Source organism: Ambystoma mexicanum, chromosome 1q (assembly GCF_040938575.1).
Source record: "Ambystoma mexicanum isolate Mex_15411 chromosome 1q, UKY_AmexF1_1, whole genome shotgun sequence".
In the NCBI taxonomy this organism is placed as follows: Eukaryota; Metazoa; Chordata; class Amphibia; order Caudata; family Ambystomatidae; genus Ambystoma; species Ambystoma mexicanum.
In genome coordinates this window covers 849180382-849205480 of record NC_090922.1, presented here as the reverse complement: position 1 = coordinate 849205480, position 25099 = coordinate 849180382, and the positions used below count along the sequence as shown (strand labels likewise).

Here is a 25099-nt window from a genome sequence, read left to right as displayed (position 1 = left end):
CAAATAAAATGTGCGCTCCTTAAAACCCAAGCAGGGTCCGACCTTCCTGGCTATCTGGTTCACTGTAGCTCGGCACAGAAAATTTGACCAAAGGAAGGAGTCCTGGCTTGCAGTTTGGGCAAACTGGTTGGTCCCACCAGCTCAAAGGAAAAAGATTCCTGGTAGATCCCCTCTGTCGTTGGGGCTTGAAGATTCGGACCTGCAGCAGGGCTTTACCGGGTGGTTCAGTCTTGGAGGGGTCCTCTTCTGCCAATTCCTCATCGTTCCAGTGGCGACTCTGCCTTTCCAGACCCAGAGATCTGCTTTTTATGCAGTTTTCCCCCTTTCACACAGCCTGGCTGTCAATCACACAGCAGGGTGGCTGTCCCGCCGGGTCACCACAGCCACTCATTTCAGAGTGTGACATGGGTCTCCAAGGAGACCCTCTGCAGTCCTAAACCCCTCCCTCACATCCTGTCCCCCCTAGACATACAGGCTCCTAAGGAGGGCTTCTGTGTAGAAGCCCGCGAAAAAGACGCTGAACAAAGGAATCAAACCTGGTTTGGCGTGCGGAGTAAAACACGAGAAAGACTTTTACAAAAAGAAATGGGGAATAGACCAAGCCGGAACTGAAATAAAACATATATGGTCTAGCGGGTTTAAGTTCGAGGCTACCAAGATAGCCTAAAACAATACCAAGTTTATTTAAGATAACTGCGGTAGGAAAAATAGGGTAGTTACCACTGCCACCAGCCAAGTCTTGATGAAAAGGGAGTGAAACAATAATCCAAGAGAAACAGACAAAAAGGGATAACTAGTAACCCTTTCCAGTACTCTATGTAAGATAGGGTGTACTGGGTCTGTGGTTTTACAGAGGCTAATAAAGTTAATGGCGACTTTATATGTTTCTGGGAGACAGTAGTCAGTCCCAAAAAATGGAGTCTGAGTTGGGAAGTCTAAAAGACAACCCTGTGTCACTGCACTGAAGGTGCTGTGTAACACACAGTAAAAAGATGATGCCTGTGGAGTAGGTGAGGCTCCACAGTCTATGAACACAAGAAAATGTTAAACACACACAGCAAAACACATGTAAGAGTGGGAAGAAAAGGCTCACACTCTTACCAGATGAAACAAAAAAATCCTAGAAATCCAGCAAAGCTGCTGAGGGACTCAGTAGTTAAGGGAAATTATCCATTGTGGAGAATTCTCCCTAACACATAGTTTTTCATTACTGACAGGGGCCAATCAATTTCCCCATGGCAATGTGCAAAAGGCAAGGGAAGTGAAACTGAAGACTTTTCATCCGTTTAAAAAGTCAGGAAAATGTGAAAAATAGGCAAAAAGAAGGATGTATCATTGAAATTAATGGAGGGAAAGGTGCAAAAGAGAGAAAATCTTTCTCAACAGGGATATATATTTTTTTTTATTAAAATGCATTTGGTTTTTATCTTAAACCTTACATTTATCATTCACGTTCAATTTACATTATCCTCCTTATATAAAATAAAAATAAAAAAAAATAAAAAGTATTTTGGCTTTTGTTATTCTTCATTACTGCTACTGCTTTCCAACATAATAGTTTCCCAGAGGTGAATTATGGTTGCAAACATCTTTCTGTTATTTCCCATCAGGATTTGGCTCCATCTTTCTTCTTTTTCCATTTCTACTGTGGCACTAAGATATTTGGCGCTGAAGAGCAGTCTTTTTTGGTTTAGTGCCTCGCGTTCCGTAATTACATTGTAGAGAGTTTCTGTTTTTCCTATTATTTGGCAGAATCTGCAGTCGCTATTTGCACTTTTATTTTGACTCCATTTCCCCTGGACTTCTCTTGTTGGTAGCAGGTTCAGTCTGAATCTTAAAAACGTATCTCTAATTCTTCGATCTGAATATAGTTTTAGGTAGTGAGGAAGTTGGTTGAGTGATCGTGCCTCTCCCTCACATTTCAGAGTCAGTTTATATCAGTCTTTCTGCTCTTGTGTCTCGATCCAATCAGTTTGGCTCAACTTCTTTTTTGCGATTTGAGGCATCTTCGTCAATGTCTCTAGTGTAATTCCTTTTTTGTTGCCTATACTCATAGACGCTACTTTCCATTTGTTTAATGTAGCATCATTAACGTGTTCTTGTGAGGTTCTTAGTATTTCCAAAGCCGGTATCTTTTCTTCGCTGTTCATTTTTCTGAATAGATCTAGTATTTTCCATTCTATTATTGATTCTAGTGATTGGAGGCCCAATTCATAACGGATACATGCCATCGGCATGTTCTGGGGTAGGCTTAGTACTTTCCGCCAGTAGATCGCCTCCAGTTTCATCCATATGGTTCTGTCAAGGCTGATCATAGTTTCAGCACCGTACACAAGGATCGCTGTCACCTTTTGCTTGTAAAATGTTACAGCTGGTATGAGAGAAAATTTCCCGAATTTCTTATGTATTGACAGTCCTTGTCTGGCAAGCAGTCTGGTTTTAAACTTGAACTGTTCTGCCCATGGCGCTTCTGTCAGCGATTGATTGATCCATATTCCTAGATATTTATAGGTTGTGACCTGGATCAATTTTTCTTCCTGAAGATAATAATTGTAGGCTTTATTCCCTTTTGATTTCTTCTTTGTCAGGTACATCATTTTTGTTTTCTTGATGTTTATTGTAAGTTCATTTTTTTGCATGTATTCATGAGTTTTGTTGAGGGCTTTTTGTAATCCGCACAGTGTTTTTGCTAATAGAATTATATCATCTGCTTAGATCAAACAAGGTACTGCAGTCGCATTCAATTTCAGCGGATTAATGCTCGGTGTACTTATGGACTCTTCAAAATCTGATGTAAAAAGGCTGAACAGTGCAGCTGCCAGTGGACACCCTTGCTTTAGGCCATGCCAGGTGTTGATTTGATTTGTTATTATTCCATCAGATGTCATTCTCACTTGTATTTTTGTGTTTGTATACAAGAATTTGATTGGTTCAAGGATGTTGCTAGGGCATCTCCATTGTTCAAGTTTGTTCCAAAGCAAGTCTCTATTGATTTTATCATAGGCTAAGCTCAGGTCGACATACGCTACTATTGTTTTCGTTTTTGTTCTTTCAGCTTCCTGTTTCATCAGGTTTAAGATCATCAGGTTTATATTTGTACCAACATTGCGCACAAACCCTGTTTGGCGCACTGCTTGATGGTTTGTTTGTTTTGCCCAAATATTTAATCTTGTCAGTATAAGGTTGGCAAAACTTTTCCCTAACGGATCCAGGAGCGCTAACGGTCGGTAGTTCTTTGGCTCCTTAGATGATCCTTGTTTATATATTGGGATTAGTGTTGCAATTTTCCAGGAATCAGGAACATTTTTCGTACGGTTAATCAGATCTATGATTTTGCCACAGAATTGGGCCCAAACTTCAGGGTTTTGTTTTAATGTGGCATTTGACATGCCGTCAGGGCCCGGGGCCCTTGATATGTTTATTTCTGTTGGTAATTTCAATAATATCGTATCTTATATTCCATGACTTTTGCGTGTGTTGCTGGAATTTGTTCACTGCTGTTGATCTTTCTTCGTAGAGTTCTGTGAAGTACTCTACCCACGCTGCTTCTGGGACATCCACTATCATTGCATCCTCTGTGTTTTTATTCGATTTCTATAGTTCCTATAGACGTCTGGTGTTACAGTTTTTAAGGGAATCCATCATGGATTCGGGGTTTTCTTGATCTTGCATCATTTTAGCATTTTTATGCCAGTTTCTGAATTTTTGTTTTGCTTGGCCGATTATTCTTTTTTTGGTTTGTGGGGATTCCTTTTGTGCTCTTTTAATGATGGCTTTTTTTTTCATGTTTCTTTTCTGCGATAACTTTGTTATATATATATTTTCGTTCTGGCTTTAAGTGGTTATTCAGTCTCTGCTTCAGTTGGAACTGGTTGGTTAACCATCCATAATTAATTTTACTGGAATCTTCTTTCTTTGAATTCATAAATGTTTCTGTGATTTCATTTAGTCTGTTATGCGGAATTCTCAAACGGTTCATTCTATTTGATAGCGACAGATTGGGTATATTTATCTTGAGTCATTCTCCTATATTCATTTCGCATGAGCGCTTTAGTATGTAGTGGTCGCTATGTTCACTAAATAGATTTTTGGCTTTGATTTTAGTTTGAGTAATTCCCTTACTAGTGTAAATATAATCGATAATTGATTTGGTTTTCCCTCGTGACCATGTTGGTACCGGTGTGTTTGTTGCTATATTGAGTGCATCCCATCTTTCAAAGTTTCTATTACGTGCCTCTGTTATCCACATTCGTGCTCTGTGTTCCAGCAACTGGTCTTCTATTGTTTCTCCTTTGTCGTCAAATAGATGCAAGTTGAAATTGCCACATATAATAAATTTGACATCTTGATGTTCCTGTGCGATGTTATCGATCTTAGTAAAGATAGTATCTATTGTCGTTTCTTCTGTCACTTTCCTCGGGTTCCAATATACATTGGTGATGTTTGGATATTGGGTCCTTGTAGTCGCGTTATTACTCTGTGGTTGTATCATCGCTTGTATTTTGACTAAGGTGTTTTGCGCCCAATTTCCTATATTCTGATATTCGATCATTTCTGTTGCCAAGTCTTGACTGATTAAGGTAATAAGTCCTGCTGATGGTCTACCTCCATTGTTGTTAATTGCTGGGTTCATGTGTATGAGAAATCCTTCGCATACTGGGGGAGCTGTTAGCCATGTCTCCTGTAAGCATATCACCTCTACTGAGTTCAGCTCAGGTCGTTCCATTTGGAAAAGATGCGAGTGTCCCCTAGTATTCCATGAGCATAGTGTTACTGTTCGTTTGTTGTTTTCTGTTCGTTGTTATTGCCTCGATTTTTTTGTTTCCTCATGTCAGGGATATTTGAAAAGTGTAATTAGTACCCGGCCAGGGCGCAATCAGAATGAAACAGTCATTCTGATTGGCCCTCGCCGAGTCATTACCAGGCCGGGAATCCCTCCGTCGGGATTCCACGGCCTTTGTCCCCGGCGGGGGGCGTGGCAGCCCCTGAGCCAATGAGGAGGCTCGAAGCGGGGCCATCCCTGCTCCGAGCCTCCCCGCGGCTGAGAGGCTGCCTTCGCTCCCCGCTGTGGACTCGGGTAAGTATTTTTTTGTATTTCTTCCCTCCCACCCCCCCAACTTACTTTCTTGTTCCTGCGTCCCCGGCGGGGGACGAGGAAAGCCTCCAGCAGTATGAAGACTCGGAGGGGTGCCATCCCCGCTCCGCGCCTCCACACGGCTGGATGCTTCCCTCGTCCCTCGCCGGGGACGCAGGTATGTTTTTTTTTTTTCTTCTCCTGTCCCACTCCCGCCCTCCCAACCCCACTTACCTTCTTTTTGATCCTGTTTTGGGAGCGGGCACGCTGGGAACAGTTGTGGTCCCAGGGTGTCCGCTCCCAATGTTCGCCATGGAAAGGGAAAACGGCTCCGTTTTCCCTTTCCATGGTGGCCATTTTCTTGGTCGTTTCTTTTTTTTTCACAGCGTTTCGGGACAGAAAAAAATGCTTTTAGTGCCCCGGTCATGCACATAATGCGGCCGGGGTACTAATAGCAATATGACCCTCGCGGCGGGGGCCTTATTGCTTAAATCTCTCTCCCATCTCAACCTTCTTTGACATCATGGGGGCCATTGACTGCCTGCGTGCATGCATTATGCCACCAAGATTCGTAGTGCAAATTCTATTGACTCTCAAAATTCTCATCCCATTTACAGATGCCGTGCAATAATGGCCTTCTCATTTCTCAAAGAAATTTCAATCTGGGTTCTGCACTAAATGGTTTCAATCCACGGACCGCAGGTCTTAGGGACACATGTTTCTATTGCTGTTTTCCTTTCCAGGTCACCATTGACAACTAGTAGAGTTTTTTAACAGTATCACAGATCTTTAACTCAGACTCTGCAGGGGTGCTTGTGATTTCTGCCATGGTGAGGACAGAGGACCCCACATCTTGAGAGGTGTAGCAGGCCGGTGGGTCCCAGTCTCAGCCAATCTATGGATGGAACATCAGGTAGCAGTTTGTCCAGCCCCATCTATAGTGGTTTGCTGCCTTTGTATGTTAATATGGGGAGATATGTGAATTTACCATGTTGCCCTTCCCTTTATCCTGGGTTCCTATATCGGAGTCAAATAGAAACCTAATTAGAAAGTCCACATTACTTTGTTCATCCATTCTTTGTGCTGTACTTGGAAGGTGAATGGATGGAAGGCCCGGGATCACTGCATGATGCAGGGATTAGAATAATTCTGATGTGCTAGCGATATTGAAGGGAAAAGGTTAGTAATCAATATGAAATGATGTCCCTCCAGATAGTATGAGAGGGATTTTATTGGCCACTTGATCTCTACTTCTACTGTGTACTGCTGATATGTGAACTGTTCCCTTTGGTTCTCTGTAAGCTCCCTGTCATCTGTGGTTCTGTTGTACTGTTGTGGTTACTGTTGTACTGTTGTATGTCACCTATCTTTCGCTGGTGTGACCCCTTGTCTTGACCCATACGACCCCTTGCGCCTCCTGCATAGCGGCTTGGGGTTGTGCGTCTCCCCTTTCTTTTCTCACTCCCTCCTCCTCCTTGTTTGTTTGTTTGTTTGTTTCTTTATTTGGTAATGCGCTCCGAGCCCGTGGGCATCTAGGCGCAGCAGTACAAGAGGACTCGAAACTTAGTTACAAAGCCTGACACAGGCTAACACAGCAAAACAGTGGTCACTTACAATGGGTGATACAATGCATATAAAATAACAAGGGTTAGGCGCATAAGAGTAACATATTAGCAGGTTGTATCGTTTCCGCTATGGTGAGGGTCGTTGCATATCATTGTTGTGCAGCCATTTGAGAGCGTAGGATCTGAATCTTGTGTAGGGTAAAGGGCATCTAAGGTCAGATGGGAGTGTGTTCCATGATTGTGCGGCTCTAACTGGGAAGCTAGCACCGCCCGCTGTGGTAAGTTTGAATCTGGGGACTTCCAGTAGGAAGGTGTTGGCAGATCTCGTCGGTCGATTAGAGGGTCTCCAGTTGATTCTTTCCGCTAGGTAGGGGGGTGCTTGATTGTTGAGGCATTTAGAAGTGAGGGAAATAGTTTTAAGTAGGAGTCTGTCCTTTATCTTTAGCCAATGGGCATCTGTCCGGTGTTTGGAGATATGTTCTCTGCGTGGGATGTTCAGAGCTGCTCTAAGAGCGTTATTTTGTAATCTCTGGAGTTTGTCAGTGACCGACTTGTTGGCACCTGAGTATAAGGCGTTACAGTAGTCCAGTCTGGACATGACAAGGGCATTGGCCAAGGTGAGGCAACTGGCACTGGACAGGAAGGGTCTGGCAGCCCGGATGAGTTTGCACGTGTAGGTGGTTGAGGAGGCAAGGGAGTTTACTTGCTTTTTGAGGGTAAGAGCTGAGTCAAGGTAAAAACCCAGCGTTTTAACCTCGCGCATAACCTTGATAGTGTTGTTATCAATGTTAAATGAGGTATAGTCCGGGGTGAGTTTGGATAGTTTGTGGTCTGAACCGAGGAGCAGGATTTCAGTTTTATCGTCGTTCAGGCAGAGGCCATGTGTGGCCATCCATGCTTGAATGAGGATGTAAATTTTGTTCACCAGAGCCAAGTCCACTTCATAGTTGCCCGAAAGGGGTATGAGGATCTGGGTGTCATCTGCGTAATTAGTGTAGGTGACGCCCAGTCTGTCCAACTTGTCGAACAATGGCTTGGTGAAGATATTGTACATAGTGGGTGAGACACAGGAGCCCTGTGGGACTCCACATGTGATTTGGATAGGGTCAGCACAAGTGGAGGGGGAGAACACTCTCATAGTCCGGTTGGCTAGAAAGGATTGGACCCATGCTATGGCGTCTCCTGTGAAGTTGGCAGCCAGCTTGAGGTGGTTGCATAAGACTGCATGGTCCACCAGATCAAAAGCTGCTGACAAGTCCAATAAGAGTAGCAACGCTGTTTTCCCATTGTCCTTGAATTCCTCTATTTTGGTTTTAAGATCTAGCAGGGCTGTTTCCGTGCCATGGAGGGGGCGGAAGCCCGATTGGCGCGAGCCTAGTAGATGATTAGCTTCTAGGTACTCTTGAATTTGGAGATAGGCTACTCTGTCGATAATTTTTAGTAGGAAGGGTACCGTGGTGATAGGCCTATAGTTAGTCGGGATAGATGGATCGAGGGTTTGTTTTTTGAGAAGGGGGAGGACCCATGATTCTTTTAAGTTAGCTGGCACTGTGTTGGATTTGAAGGATGAGTTGATAAGCTTCGAGATGAAAGGGGCTAAGTCTCTGGCAGCGTCCTTTATTATTTGAGCTGGGCAGCTGTCGCCCTTACAGTTAGAAGGCTTCAGTGAGAGGATAACCTTTTCAGTGTCAATGATGGAGATGGGTTTAAAGCTGAAAGGGGGGATAGTGATAGGTTCAGTTACTGGAGGCACTTGTTGATCAGTAGGAGAGAGGGTGTCTTTTTTATTCATTATTTTAAGTTGGAGGGTGGATATTTTGTTAGATAGGGCATTCTGTATATTAGTGCACCATATCTTGTCCTTAGGGACCGTGTCAGATGGTTGGATAGGGGATTCCATTTCCCGGAGGATGGCAAATAGTTCCTTGGTATTCGATTTGGCATTGGTAATTCTGTCATTGAATACGTTTTTTTTGGTGTTGATAATTTCAGACTTGTAATGTTTTGTAGCTTGGGTTAGCTTGGCTTTGTTGTCGTTGGTGGGCGAATTGCGCCAGATAGTTTGGAGTTTTCGTTTCTGCTTTCTAAGGTCCTTAAGCTGGGGGGTGAACCAGGCGTTAAGGTGGGCTTCTTGCTTAGCTTTGCGTGGTTTTGCAGGTGCAATGGTGTCTAGTGCGTGAGACATAGCTTTGTTAAAGGTGTCTACTAGTGTGTCTGGGTCGGTGTTGTCCTTCAGACCGTTAATAGTGGGCAGGAGGAGGGGGATAAGTTTTTCTGTAGTAATATCTTTTTTACTTCTGGTAGGGAGTGGTGGTGCCATTTTGATAGTTTTGGGGCTGGGGAGGTCAAGTGTGGCAGTGAAGTTTATTAGAAAGTGGTCGGTCCATAGTTGAGGTGTGATGGCAGTGATGACTATGTTGCAGTTGAGTTCTGAGACCCAATCAAGGGTTCTGCCTTTAGCATGTGTTGGGGAGAGAACTTTTTGGGTAAGGCCTTGGTCATTTAAGATAGATGTTATAGAAAGGGCATTTTTATTGCCTGGCTCATTGAAACCGATGTTGAAGTCGCCCATCAGCAGCGTTTGTGAGTGTTTTTGGGTATTGTTCGCTGTGAGGGTAGTAAGGTCATCTTCAAAGCTTCCCAGGGGACCTGGGGGCCTGTAGATCAGGTGAATGGCTAGCGTGCGGTTGTTGGAGAGTTGCATTTTTGCTGAGAGTACTTCGCAGGAAGCACAGGGGTGTGAGGTGGTAAGTCGGATAGGCAAGGTGGTTTTTGCGATGATCGCTAGGCCACCGCCTTTGGCATTGGGTCTGTCTACTCTGTGGATCTGGTAGTTGTCAGGTATGGCTAACATCAATGATGGTCCTGCTGCCTCATGGAGCCAGGTTTCAGTTACGGCAAGGAAGTCAATGCTACTGTTGTTTAGTATGTCAGCAATTTCAATTGCATGAGCTACCATGGATCTGGCATTGATAAGGGATCCAGTGAGAGTTAGGGTGTTATTGGGAATCGGATGACTTGCAGGTGTATCTGTATGCTTATTTTGACTCCGGCGTTTCTTTTGGTGGAAGTAAGTAGGAGTTGGGGTTGGAGTTAAAGGTGTCGTAGCTAGGGTTTGCTTTTTCATGTGTGTCTGTATGGATGGGAATCTAGCAGTATTGTTGGTGCTGTTTCTTTTAGGTTCGTATATGCAGGGTAGCCTTGCCCTGAGTCTCTGGTTTCTATCTATGGGTGGGCGAGAGCTGAGGGAAGCAAGCAAGGTCATGATTGTAGCTAGGAGGGTCAGGGAGGTCAGATTTCTGCACATGGTAGTAGGAGTGGTCCGCTAATGCGATTTGCTTCCCTTGTTTCGCTAAGATGTCTGGCTAGGGTGACGCAAAGTGTAGTGCAGGTGGCTAGTTGAAGCTAGGGCTGCGCCTAACGATAAAGGGCATGATATTCACGAGACACAGTATGGGCTAGAGTGCATGGTCTGTTGATGAAGAAAGGGCACTACAAATCAAGGTAGCCCGTTGACGACCATAAGGCACCTTGTCTCCTCCTTGTCTCCTCACTCCCTCTATGGTGCTTTCCGTTTCTCCCATCTTCTCTAACTGTTACTCTATCTCCTATCCTATCCCTCTCACTAAGTCTGGAAGGAATCAGTTCAAGAAGGACATCCTGGTCTCCAACCCAAGCCTCCCTATCACTGATACCTACATCAATGCTTCTGCCAGACAGACTCTCACCAACATCCTCTTTGTCGTTCCTTCACCAGACCTATGGGCCCTTCATATGGTCTCAGATCTCTCACCTATCTCTTCCTCTCCCATTAATGGTGGCACTCGGTGAGAGGCCCTCTTGGCCTCCTTCCACTCTTCTAAGGTCATCATTAATGTCTACCTGAATGGCACTGTCTTGGTCCAGGCCCCTCAGCCCAATCTCCTCCTGCTTGATAGGCGGCTCCCGCGTCTTATCAACTTCCTTCCTTTTCCTGATACTCCTATTAGCACCTCTCTGGCTCCTCTGCTACCCCTTCCTTCCAACTCTGCCCTCCCCTGGACCCATCTTCCACTTCCACTGCATGCACGGCTGGCCTGTACCCCACCACAGAAGACTTTCAAATGTGGCAACCTGCTCCACGTCACTACTTTTAACTCTCCCTCTGCTGTCAAACACTCCTCTGACATCTGTCAAATCCTTGAAGAACTTGACCTAGATGTCCTTGCTCTCACTGAGACATGGTTCACGGCCAGCTCTGTCATGAGTTTTGACGCTCTCCTCCAAGACGATGACAAGATCCTCCTTGAGCCCCGAACCAACCGGCCCGAGGTAGCTCAACATCCACCTTGATGCTTCTAATCCCACCTCTGGGCTGTTCCCCAACCTCTGCGACACGGTCTCACTCTCCATTCTGCCCTCTGGTCTGACACACTCTGCCGGACATACTTTGGATGTTCTCATCTATTCTGACATCCCCCTCTCTAACTCACCACTCCTCTCTCTTGAATTGACCACTTTCTACTATACTCTCACCTGCAACTCTCTATCCCTCTGGCAATGCCCACCCCAGCACTGGCACCTACCTTTGCGGTCATTCAGCCCATGAAGTGTGTGTCAGTGGATGCCTCTGCCTCCACTTTCTCTGCTCCTCCTACCCCTGCAGCTGATTTACACCCTGACACAGCCCTCTCTAATCTGCATCTTTCTATCTCCATGACTCTGGACATCCTTGCCCCTCTCATGAGAATTCGGCTTACGCCTACCTCCAAGTGCAACTCTTGGTATGACCCTGACATTGCCACCTGAAACGCATGTGCAGGGTGGCTTAGAGGAATTGGAGGGCTTTGGGGGAATCCTCTAACAAACTGGCCTGCCGCCGGCTCAAAAGGCAATACAGACTCTCTGTCTTATCCAAGAAGAGAGCCCACATTCAAGCCAGCATTTCTGCAGCCTCTAAAAACTCAGCCAAACTATTTAAAATCTGCAAGAAACTGGCCAATCCTACTGCAGTCTCTACTTCTCCTCTTCCCTCCCAGAATCTCTGTACGGCACTGGCCTTTCACTTCACCACTGAAAGTCAGGAAATCCTGCCCTCTATGTCCTCTGTATTAAATACATTTAGGGCAGCCGAGACTGGGGTGGTTTGTGTTGGTAGGTTGGCTTTTAGGCAAATTCTTACCACATTCAAGGTGGGGCATTTATGAAGTCATTGGGTCAGAGTCATAGGGCCTCATTATAAGGCTGGCGCTCCCGTAATGAAGGGGGCTGGTACGGGACCGGCCCCCTTCATTACGGGAGCGCCGATTACGAGCTTCCCATCGCGGGACCTGGATCACACGCCTGGTAAAACCAGGCGTTCTTTCCAGGTCCCGTGAGGGGAAGAGGGAGGCAATAACGGGCCAGATGTAATCTGCCCGTTATTACCTCCCTCCCCATTGATATGATATGATATGATATGGCATTTGTAACGCAACTATACACAAGTGTTTCAAGGCGCGACGAGGCGGGGGGAACAAGGGGAGACAGACAACGATCCTACTAGGCCAGGTGTCATTCAGATCGCGCAAGTGCAAGGGTAGAGGGGAAGGGAAAAGTGCAAGGGGAGAGGGAGAGGGGAAAGTGCAGTACAGGGTTATTAGCATACAGGATAAACAACAAGGGCCAGCTGGTGCAAGTGCGAGGTAAGTACAGACAAGAGCTGGGAACGGGGGCTGTAGGGATACAGACACAGTGCCGCAGTGCAGGGGTTGCCCAGGAGGCAGTGCAGGGGAGAGTGGCTGGGCCAAGGACCGAGAACAATAGGTGGCCCAGTTGCAGATTCAGTATTTTTTATTTTATTTTTTATTTTTAGCAGGGGAGAGGGGGAGAGAAAGCTGAGGCAAAGAGGAAGGTTTTGAGGTGCTTCCGGAACCGGAGATGGTTCTCCTCAAGTTTCAAGGAGGTAGGAAGGCTGTTCCAGAGGGAGGCCCCTGCAGCGGAGAGAGATCTGCCCCCAACTCGTTGTTTAGAGAAGCGACTGACCCTGAGGGAGTTGGAGGCGGATGAGCGAAGAGCTCGGGAAGGAAGATATTTAGGAAGAGAGAGTTGAAGGTATTTTGGCCCAAGGCCCCAGATGGCCTTGTGGACAATGCAGAGGGTTTTGAACTTGATTCTCGCAGTCACTGGGAGCCAGTGCAATGTTTTCAGTCCTGGAGAGATACAATCCCTGGTCTTGAGGCCAAGGACAAGTCTTGCAGTCCTGTTCTGGATGAGTTGCAAAGGGCGGAGAGTAGAGGCGGGCAGATTTAGCTAGAGGCTGTTACAGTAGTCCAGCTTCAAGAGAACCAGGGCTCTGGAGACAGTGAGCTTCTGGGGGAAGGAGAGGAAAGGAAGGATACCTCTGAGGAGGTGTAGCTGGTAGTGTGACTTCTTAGAGACGTCGGAAATGTGAGGAGAGAAGGAGGCCTTGCAGGTAGGAGGAGGAAGAGGGCCAGAGAGACCGGCCAAAGAGCTACAGGGAAGGAGGGAGTGGGTGTGCCGATTAGTAGAATCTCAGTCTTACTGGCATTAAGGCAGAGGTCGTTGGCGGCACACCATTCCTGGATAGCAGAAAGACAGTCAGAGATGAGGGAAGGAGAAGAGGAGGCCGAGGGAAGCCTGAAGATGAGCTGGATATCATCCGCATAGCACTGAAAGTTGGGGCAGAGAGCGGCGATGCAGTGGGCAAGAAGTGCCAGATACTGGTTGAACAGCCAGAGAGAGAGGTTACATCCCTGGGGGACACCACAGGTAGAGAAGAAGATGTCAGAGAGTAAAGACCCCAGTTGGACCTGGGAGGGTCGATTGGAGAGGAAAGAGGTCAACCACGCCAAAGACTGACCAGTGATACCCAGGTTATCCCTATGGGGCTCAAATGGGAATGGGGATGGGTTCCTGCAAGGAGGAGTTACCGGGTCCTCCTATGTCAGAGTAACCCGGTAAGTCCCCATTGCAGGAACTGGGTAATGGAGCCCGGAATGGAGGCCCATAGTGTCATGGCTCACCAACCCACTTCTGACTTTGCTTGTATTAGGCCAAACAGAGACATTGTGCTCAAGCTCTCAAGTGTTTTTTATTCAAAATGTCTTCATTAGAACCTCCCTAGTGAGGGTTGGTAAAACACCTACTTGTTTCATGAACAGAAATCCTTAGAAATAAAGTGAAGTTTAGGACAACCAAAACAAATTGCGGGTAGGATTTCTCTCTCTGCATTTATCAGGGCTCTAACCTTGAAACGTCCATGTTTCTAGTGAGGCACACTATTCTAAAAACCAAAACGATCCAAATCATTGTCAACCGAAAGCCCCACCGACACTTAAGCTATCCTGAAACAAGGATCCCCTAATCAATAGCAGCGTGCCAGTCTAGGTCGAGCAGTGCGGTGTTGGACTAGATCCCCTGAGGAGAAATTCACTACCAGAGTTCAGCCCTACCCTCAAAGCTGTCACTGACATACTTGAGTGTGCACATCTATAACAGGAAAACAGTCTGGGCCATAGCAGAGCAGAGTAGTGTCGCACTCAGACCATCAAGGAACAATTCACTGCCAGCCGTCAGCCCTACTCTCAAGATGGCCCTGATTCACATGAGAGCGTGCATCAGTAGCAGCGTTGCAGTCTGAGACATGGAGGAGCAGAACAATGTCACCCGTCATACTAGGACCCTCAAATCCAGCTTTCTCGAAAAGGAAGCCCTGACATGCTTCAGAGTGAGCCTCAGTAGCAGATTGGCAGTCTTGTTAATCCGGGCCAGCCCGACAGGGGACAGCAGGCTATGGTGAACTGGGTTTTTGGGTGAACAGAAATGCCCCAAAAATATAGAAGTGTATCAAGTGTATGAAACACTGATGAGGCATGACGAAAGGACTCTGTTCCAAGCTGTCATTAGTGAATTTTCTGAAGCAGTGGGCATTGTTGGGTAATGTTGGTAGTACTGTCTTGCTATGGCATTCTGTAGTCGGCTAGTGGATGAAAATGCAGCCATGCTTTGCATGTTGTTCCCTGAATCTCTCTTCTGAGGTGTGACCCCCGTGTCCTTGTATTTGGAGGCCTGCAGGCGTTGTGGAGGGTTGTGTTCATCATAGTGCAGTATTTTCTCTAGTGGTAATTGACTGTATAATATAGTAGCAAGTGAAAGGCTTTGACACAAAGATTTCCAGTTGTTTTTCAAAAAGCGACCACTAAAACAACGTTAAAAACATTGCTGTCAAGTAAGAAAGCGAATTTCCCACTTTGCGAAGTAAGTTTGTAGGCACGGTCGAGGGTCGAGGGCCGAGGGCCCTAGGCTTGGGGGCTGACAAGATCTTTGTTACCTCTTCTTGAATATTGGATAAAAGACGGGTGTTGTATTGTTCCACTAGTGTAATCTTGTACTTGACGAAGTTGATCATCCGGACTACAGTCACGGAGGGGATGGGGGGGTTGGTGGGGCTGGGTGGGTCGGTGTTCTTTTGTGGGGGTTGCTGGCTGGGGATTTGAGAGTGCAAAGACTTGGAGAACTGATTTGTAGACAATGCTCAAACTTTACTCAAAAACCCTGAACGTTTCTTATTACTGTATTGTGCTAGGTATCTGTTTGGCCTGAGTGAACTTTGCTTATAAGACAAAGTAATAAAGATGAGAAGCATACACCTGGCTATGGAGCCAAGGTCTCTGGGAAACACTTACCAGTCGGAGCAGAAACTCGAATAAGCAGAGAATAAATAGGAGGACCCACTCTTGAATAAGTTCCCCTGGCCCATTGAAAAGAAGCAGCCAGTCAAGACGCAGAGCCATGCAAACCTGTGTACCACAAACAGTAACAATGCCGGATGGTGCTGGACCTTGCACCTACTTCAAAGGCGTGCTGCTACATAATAGAGCTAGGAATTAGCCAATGCTAACGCAACTCTAATTCCATCTCAACTCTTCAGACCCAAAGTCACTTCCCCTGGGGGCCTGGCAGGCTGGCAGGAAGCTAGAATCAAGGCCATGAAAGGCATGCCCTGCCTAGAGGGAAATGGCAGATCAGGAGCCATACCCTCCACCTGTGACCCTTGAGGCAGAGACGTGCATGTGGCAGGAGGGCAAGCACAACAGCATCTGCCTGGCAAAAACCTTGGAAGAAGAGGGAGAAACCGTTCACAACCTGCAAGGGGCAGGAACGGTCTCGGTGGGACCTAGTTTGGGATCAAGCGATGCAGTATAACTATTTCGTCCAACTTACAAAGAAGAGCAAGATGCACTATGTTTATATGCACGCCTTGACCACAGGGAAAAGTAAAAATGCCCCCTCTCATGCCATGTTCCATTTGGCTCAGTCCACAGTAAAGTGTAGCTGATTATGATGAACAGGCTAACCAAATACACATTTAAACACAGATCTACACTTGTGTTATACATAAAATAACTATAGTGGCTCACTAGGTCTTCATCATAGGACCAACATAGCTCTAACCTATCAGTATAAGAGATAGTTAAAAGAGGTGTTTGCTTCTTGAACCCGTCCATGGTTAGGAAAGCATTCCTCAAGCCTAAAGGAGGAAAGAAAATTGATCATAAATGACGAGGATTTTAAAATGCTGGCAGCGATTTGTAAGGGCCCCTCTTATAATTGTGCTGGTGATGCAAAAGCCACTCATGAAACATGACCATACACATCGGACCTCATTACACGGATGGCGGTGGACCAAGGTGCTACTAGCACCTTGGTCCATGCAGGTAAAATACCGGCACCACCTTGGTGGAAAGGGGAATTACCGCCCTATTCCAAGGTTGCTGGGGTGGTAATTCCCCCTTCCCCCATTGCCCTTCCCCATTCCCATTTTTGCCATATAGGGCATAATGGGATGGGGAAGGTGCTAATTACGGCACCACAAATTGCGGTACCGTAATTAGCTCCCTGGTCCCTTTGCGGTTGGTTTTTAATGCCTGCAAAAAGCAGGCGTTAAATTCTCCAACCCGCAAAGGGACCTCGTAGTAAGGCGGTAAGGGTTTACCGGTACCGGTAAAATACCGGTACCGGTAAACCCTTACCGCCTACCGTGTAATGAGGCCCATCATCTTTGAAAATAGGGAATGTTGTCTTGTTGTGTGCCAGGCCTCTTTCTCATCTGGGCTTCCTTTTGATTTAGAGTACTGAGGTGGAACTGCGAGAACATGAGGGTCGGCTATGCTGGCACTTGGGAAGCGGCATTCCTTTACACTGTTATGCCACGAAAGCCCATCTCCCTATGCTCATTACAGGGTGATATGCCATGACATGCCATGCATAGGGATGCCAGCTGTTAGTAGATAGCAATCACTGGCATAGGCTAAGAGGCACACCTGCCCACCACCTCCTGTACATCCCGTCTCCCTCATATGCAATATTGCATGGATGAGAAAGTGCGTAATAGGAAAGTGCATGTGGTTATGAGACTTGCACATTATGTGCATGTGAGAGAAATGCTTTATGAGAGCTGAGTTTGTGTGTCATTGGGTTAGTGAGTGAGTGTGCGTGCATGTATGTATGGAAGAGAGAAAGACAGTACAGGTCAGTGTGTGCAAAACAGTGAGTGTGTGTGACAGTGTCTGAAGTCTTGGGACAGAGTGTGTGACAATATGTACAAAGAAGGCGTGTGACACTTTGATATTGCGTATTTGAGAACATGTGTGTTTGTGTGGGGCTCGCGGGGGTTAGAGAGATAAAGAATATGTGGAGCTGATGAGACATTTGGGGGATGCAATCACCTTGCCCCATGCCCCCCCCCAGCCAAAATGGAGTTGTCTCACTTAACCGTTGATGGCTTTTCGAGCTTTGCTTCATCTTCACAGACCCCCATGGAGAAGGGCATAACATACAGGCTGTGGGGTGATGAGCTAACAGAGCCAAGGGTTGGCTGTTGAGGTAGAGGGGGTAGAACAGAAGGGACGGTGTAAAGGCAGAATCATTGAAAGAGAAATGCACTAAATGAGAAAAAGAAGAAAGGAAAAGAAACGGGAAAAGCAAAGGAGGAACCTGTGAGATGGAAGCAAGAAGAAAAGAAGAAGACATTTAGTGATCACAATATGGGGTGAGTATAAAAGAGGACATGAGGAACTAACTAAAGAAATAATTGTTACATTAAAGAAAAAAGGGGGAAGAGAGGGAACATGGAAAAATAATGAGAGAAGGAACACTAGAATAACATAATCGAATAGCATAATTAAAAAGAGAGAACAAAGCAGTGAGAGTACAATATAAAATAAACATGCTGTGAAAAGGAGCGCAAATGTGCTTAAACTGCACTAATGCACAGTTTAAAAGTGAACACACTGTATGGTTTTGCTCAGTGCACAAGTTGTCTGTCAAAAAAGTAACAATACTTCCCATGGTAAAAAATATAAGTGGCAACTACACACTGTTTTATTAATGAATGTTACAAACTATAAATATTTAGGTTTAACCATCTACAACACCATCGGTGAAACTGCCTATATTGCCTCCCTGAATTTAAAACTGAATACACTGAAATCTCAGGCTAATTAATATATTAGTGTATAGGTATGGCACATTTTCATACAGTCATATTATGGCGTTCTATCAAGCAAAAGTGGTGCCAATTTTACTGTATGGAGTTGATACTAAAATGCCAATGAAGAGTAATATATGAGGATCTATGTGAAGCACGATTCTGGAGGTCTGTTTTAAAACTTCCGAAATGCACTCCTCTTCCCATGATTCGCTTTGAATTGGGCTTGGTTTCACTATTCACACAATCATTGTGGAAGTTGTGTGCCTTATTCAGAAAATGCTTATTGGGTCTGACAAACAATAATATCTTAATCTCAGTTGCATACCATCTCGTGGGTTCACCAACTTTCTTTGTATCTAAATGGAGACTTCTGTGTTGTATGCCCTAGCCGATGCTTCCATATCTCTTGAAACATTGCTAACGAACCCTGATCGAGCCAAGTTGAAGTTATTCCACTATGATTGGATATGTAACACAGCTAAATGCTGCTCCTACAAGGACTTTAATGAACAGTGGTTCGGGCCAAAAAGATTACGGACAATGGCAGATTATCTGGTTAAATTCCCCTCGCCGAACATTAGACGTCTTTACCTAAGGAGAGGCCTTGTTCCTAAGGAATCAATTAATTGTCGATTTTGTCAAAACATGAATTCTTGTGAAACTCTGCAGCACTTAATAGTGAGCTGCCCAGCTTTAATCTCAGTAAGGAAACTCTATTTTACTGATTTATTATGTGTTTACACCCCAATGGATGAAAATGAAATATGGATTAAATTGTTTGGAAGCAAGAAATTAGCAATCAGAGGGGCAATAACGCAATATCTAAGCACTATTTTACCAAATGCTGACAATGAAATTGAATGACTATCTGCTTAGCATTTAGCCATTGCGATCTATGTATTTTGAATTTTTGAATTTTTGGACTAATATTTTTCCTTACTGTCATCTTAACCGCATATTAGTGTGTTTAAATATGCGCCTCATGAACTACGTGTTTTGGAATTTTTTATATTGTAATTGTTTGTATATTGTTGTATTTGAAAGGTTGATCTTATCAGCCAAACCAAATAAATAATAAAAAAATGCACCTTACAATGCACCATTTGACATTTATTTGAAATGTAAATCTCGTATCATGTGAATAGTGTCATGGTAGGGTAAATGCATTCACATTTAAAGTCTGTTTAAATCGTACTACTGGTCCATGGGATTTTCTTATGAATTATACAATAAAAACATAAATCAGTTGTTGGGTGATCCACTGCCACCAGCGGAGGGTGGGGAGATGCCTGTGTATCGTTTGCCATTTATGTTGGAAGAACATGAGCCCCCATCACTATTTTTCTCAAGTACTGCTTCCCACATTGTATCGCACCACTCTCAACATACAAGATTTATCCTGACTTGTAAATGCACATGCAGGCCAGGATAATTAGTGCTTATCTTATTTTTGGTGGGCATAATGTGTGCTTTTTGAAAACTGAATAACAACTCCTATTATTTCATGTTTAAGATGTATGCTTCATTTGCATTACTTTTAAATGTATTACCTAATGTTAATTGTATTTCATAATTCTTACATGTTACAAATTATCCATCAACAATATGTATATTCATCAATTTGTTGTTATGGTCTCCCAATCATTAATAAATATAATTTAACAGAAACAAATAATGATGTTTGTACATACCTAAACATTCTGGTATCGCAGACCAATCCCCATTCAAGCAACGCACTCTGCTAGATCCAAACATTTTATGACTAGCTGCACATTTGTAGTCCACAAAACCTCCTGAGTTATATGATTGCTCTCGCGTGCCAATAACGTCTCCATTGAGAATAGTAGGTGCAGGCCCACACCTGCCTCCTAAAATAAAACAAAAGTGGTTGTCAAGACAGTTTAACTTTACAGAAGACAACATCTGTATGGCTGTTGTGGGTGAAATGCTACAGGTGAAAAACAATGATATGTGTAATAAGACATACGTTAGGCTGTCTCCTCGTACTGATTTCCACGTCCTGATAGCAGTCTTGTTGCTAATATACACATCTACCTCATGCCAGGGTTACATTCAAAGACCACAAATATATCCAATGGACTAAGGCAGTGTCCCTCTTGTCATGTTATTTAATGTAACTTAAAAACATGTTATTAAAGAACATTTCTTGTGTGTAGCTTTCTCATATCTACAACATACCTTACAAATATTGGGGCTCGCTCCAACCTTGCCGGTATCCTGGCAGTAGAGCCGCCAGGATACCGGGAAAGGTTGTTACCGTTTCTGCCATTGCTGCCGGATTATGAGTGCTATGGCAGTGTGGTGGAAATGCTCATTCTTGGAGTCCCATTGGACTCCATGAGGGGAGTTGCAGTCATTACTGCCACCAGCAAAATGACTGCAAACTTGGACCCCATGAATAGAAGGGCTGAAAGTATGGCACAGTTGAAGAAAACGGTTGCTCGTTGACGCTGGTTGTACTCCCGTTGTACTCCCTGTTTTAGACAATTGCAATTAAAAATAGTAATGTTTTGGCAACTTCCTGCATCGGTCTGTTTATTGGTGCAAGAGTAAGATCTCCATCCACATCCATCCCAGATAGCTCTACCTCGCTTAAAGAGCCTACTGGTTCACTTGGTAGCAGATGAAGGATGGTTCTGGTCCTTTGATCAGTAGGACTCTAGTGTTTTCGGATAGTCAGACACCCTCTGCCATCTAGCCAGAGGATCGCAAGGTTTTCTGTGGAGAGCGGCCGATTTCGAATCCTGCGAGAAAATCGATACAGGTGGGACGGGTCCCTCTTTCACAAAATCCCTCCTGGTTTCCACAGGCGCTGAGCGGACTGAAGGCGACAGTGGCTGAATGGAGGCGGGGCTGATACAGAGGGCCTTGAGCCGAAAAACTAATGGTGAGTAGATTGAGGGGACTGGCAAAATAAGGGAATGGGATTGTGGTAATAAAGAAAAGTAACAGGGGTTTGTCTAGTGTATAATAAGAAGTGTTTGAGCGAGGAAGCATTCTGTTGAGCCTGGTTTCCTACCTCACGGCAGGTCTAGAATCAGTCATTTAGAAACCCCAAGGGGGTAATTAGGCGGCACATAAATGTTTATGATAGGGAATGACTCAAACTCCAATCCGGGTATTTTAGGGGCTAGGTGAAAAGGAGTACCATGGTGTTTTTGTGAAGAGTCAACTTGTTTGTCTGTTTGTGTATTTTGAATTGAAAAGAGGTGTTGAAGATCGACAAGAGTAAAACTGTGAAGTTAAAGAAGAGATAAAAGTTATCTATCTTTTAGTCATTGTAGGTGCCGACTGAACCAGATAGGTTGAGATAATTGACAAGTAGAGGCTTTGAGCGTCAAGGGTGGAGCGCGCTCATATTTGTTATTTTTCTGAAACGTATTTGTGTAACTAATGGTAAATATTGACAGTCAATTGAGCCTGTTCACAATGGGGGATGTTACTCCACTGATGCATTTGTGTAATACGCTGCAAAAGCATGCGCCTTAACTTAAACAGTACAGTGCAGAGTGGGTAAAGGGTACAGCAGAAAATATGTTCATGCTATGGCGACAAGGGGAATCGCTGTCAAAAGCTGTTTTTCAACACATAACCCCATACTTGCACGCTGCGTACACAGGGAAGAAATTGGAAAAGAGGGTAGCTAGTTTAGAGCTTTGGAAAATGTACCAGGAGGAGCGGGAAGATCCATCTCCTGAAGATTGGAGGCTTAATCAGTGTAGGGAGGAACGTTCTGAGCATTCTGCTCCCCTTACCTTGCCTGAAATAAATGGCAATAGTACAAAAGATGAAGGATTGTATCCGTTAAGAGAACTAAAAGCGGCGACAGGATATAGCAATCCGATATATGAACCACCCACTTACAGCAGTGACGATAGTCCTGAATAGACTAAAGGAAAGGAGGAAATCTATAAAGTCTCACAGGACAAGGAGGAGAAACGAACGAATATATCAGCAGATATAGAATGAGCGATTAAGAGATGGAAAGGAGAAAAGGATAAAGCTGATGAGGTAACACTCATGCAGAACAAATGGATGGGTGGACCGATATTTCTCAAGCTTGATGGGAAAAGTGTTGAGGGAGTTAGGCAAAGGGGAGATCAAGACGAACAGGATAGAACAGACAGGGAATGAGAGAAAAGATTGAAAAAAGATGAGCACAAAAGAAAGAGCAGGCAGAAACAAGAACAGATGTATTAGGAAGAACAGCAGAGAAAGGAAGAAAGGGCAGAGGAGCAAAGGAAGTATGACAACAGGCAAGAAGAGACAAGAAGAGGAAGCACAGAAATTACGTGATAAAAGAATGCAAAGACAAAGGGAACAAGAAGAGCATAGAGAGAATGAAAGAAGGGAAGAGAAACAACAAGAAGAGGAAAGGGTTAGACGGGAAGCGAAAAAGAAGACAAAGGGAACCCAAGACTGATTGTATTTAGAAAGAGTTAATGGAATCAAGCCCAGTAATATCATAGATCCATATCTCGAAGTTCCTCCCATCGCAGGGAGCAGCGTCACGACCATCTAGGATAACCCTAGAGGAGAATTTTAAAATAGGGAGTATCGGAGATAGGATTGATAAAGACTATCAAGATTTAAGAGAAAGCAGCAAATTGCGAAGCCGAGGGAAAGGAGAGAAGTCCCTGGTTCGCCAATCATGAAGCAAGGAAAGAGACTCATTCAGTCTCGAGCATAGAGCCTTGTCCTTAGACAGGCTGACTTTAAATAAGGGTGATGGGGATGAGAGCCATACTAGTTGGGGTCTAGATATATTGGATGAAGAGAGAGAAACCTTCTGTGTAGAGGAGGGAGAAAGTGCATGCGGTCCCGATGGATGTCTGCAGACAGACAAGGAAGTGAGATAGTCTTATTTAACCCAGCCTAGGTATAGGACACCAGATCCCATGGCGTATCCAGAGTGACCTAAAGGACGATTGCATAGCAAGAAGGGAGAGAAATCACTATATGTGAACAGGCTCAGGTCATTGCAAGGTACAAGGCGATCAGGAACCATTGTCCCCACTATGGATAGGCAGACAATGGGAGCCGATTGCGGGTTTGGGTTCATGTAGTTCCCTTTATTGGAGAACGAAGGGGCCAGACTGCAGTATATTCCCTGGCCACACATGGATAAGGATCATTTGAGATGCAAACTTCCCAGCTTAATGGCGGGCACAGGAAAATTGATTTATGAGGTAGAGAAGATGAAAGGAGGAAATACTCTAGTCATAGGGGACATTATGGATCTCCTAGTAGCCATTCTGGTGGAAAGGGCTGATGACATTTGGACGAGAGCAGGTTACTCAAGTGGCACGGCACAGAACACAGTGCACAATGGAGCGCCATTTAATAATTGCAGAGCAGATGTCTGGAGAGCACTCAGGGTAAATTATCCTGATACGTCAGATTTGGGTGCAATTATGGCACGTAAGATGAAAGATGATGAAGATCCACTTGCTTATATTCAAAGTATTCAGGAATGCTAGACATTGGCAATGAGGGAGCAATGGGGGAAATCAGTGCCAGTATTTTACCACATTTTGTGTCAGGGATTGCTGGATCAGGTACAGAGACAGTTTAAGAAATTAGTGGAAATGAAAGCAAAGCCATGGGCAGAAATGCAGACTATAGCGCATGACTGTCGGCTGTTACAGGAGTAAATAAGAAGAAGGAAGATTCTAGAAAACTAGAGGAAGCTAAGTTAGTTCAGAAGAAATTATCGAAGTACGCCACAGGCGAATAAGCAACGCAAAATGGATAAAGGAGGGAATGGGTTTCTGCCGCAAAGCAGAGGAATGGGTAACAGAGGAAGGGGTGGTTTTTCAAAATAACCAAGGCGGGTTTCAAAATATGCAGAACGATAATCAGAATGTGCAAGGAGGATTCAACCAAGGGGGGCTAGCCAGAAGAGCTCCTCATGTATGTTGGACATGTGGAATGACAGGGCACATTGAACGAACATGTTGAAGCCAAGGGTATCTACAGAATTGGCAATTCTCAAGAGGGGAGGCAGCTTCTCCTCCAGCATATAGCTCACAGGCTCGGGATGGGTTTTCCCATGATCAGACAGTGTATCAAGCACAAGCGCCGCAAATGCAACAGGCATTGCAACCACAGCAATCACCATTGAATCCGCCGCAAGGGCAGTCACAGCATGCACCCATGCATATACATCAGAATGCAAAAACAGGACAGCTATTGACACCTAGAGTAGGGGGTGGGAGGAAGTCCTTTTACGGGTACGGGGATAAGCATGTACCCACAATAGGACAGCTCACAGGGCAACTTGATGTGTTCAGTACTATCGGTGACACCAGACCCTCAAGAGGAACCAAGGGTTGATGTGACCATAGGAGGCAAATCTTTTTCTTTTTTTAGTAGACATTGGGGCTACTCGTTCATGTATACAAGAGGGCAAATATCCAATATCGGGAAATGCCATGAATGTGCAAGGTTTCTCTGGAGCTACAAGCAGAGTTCCTTTCACTGATGAATTATCAGTCTCGATAGGAGAGTGTGACATGACTGTTCCATTATTGTATTCACGACAGACACCAGTTAACATTCTAGGCTGAGATTTAATGACAAGGCCAAACATGACAATTTCCTTTACTGATGAAGTCATAGTGTGTTCTACTTTATATTGGTGTTTACAGGGCAAATGGCTCTGCGAGGAATGCCATTAGAGCCAGAAGTCTTTCTTTATGGGGTACGCATTTTGTTGACATGGCTACCCAGCTTAGTGAGAAAGATTATGGGAATACCTAATGAGTTTTTGTTCAGGCCACAGATACCTATGGACGAAGAGGGGGGACAGACTATTCCCCTTGAGTTGAATGCAGCCATAGTGCGAGGGGAATTGGCCATGCTCAAAGGAACAGATGACGAGGGCAGGCAATGAAGAACAGTGATTGCCATTGGGGAAGGGTATAGATTGACTGACGTCACAAATGAAGACATGTTCAGAGATGA

The 25099-nt window shown here is 44.9% G+C and overlaps 1 protein-coding gene across 2 annotated transcripts in view; it reads right to left on the bottom strand.

Moving 5' to 3' along the window:
• The window catches only part of LOC138537956 (complement factor H-like), a 498187-nt gene that overhangs the window by 116704 nt on the left and 356384 nt on the right, over nucleotides 1-25099 (bottom strand). For both annotated transcript variants that reach the window (XM_069641492.1, XM_069641493.1), the window contains one exon: nucleotides 19804-19980. In XM_069641492.1, the coding sequence (XP_069497593.1) occupies nucleotides 19804-19980 (177 nt within the window). The remainder of the gene's footprint in view (nucleotides 1-19803; nucleotides 19981-25099) is intronic.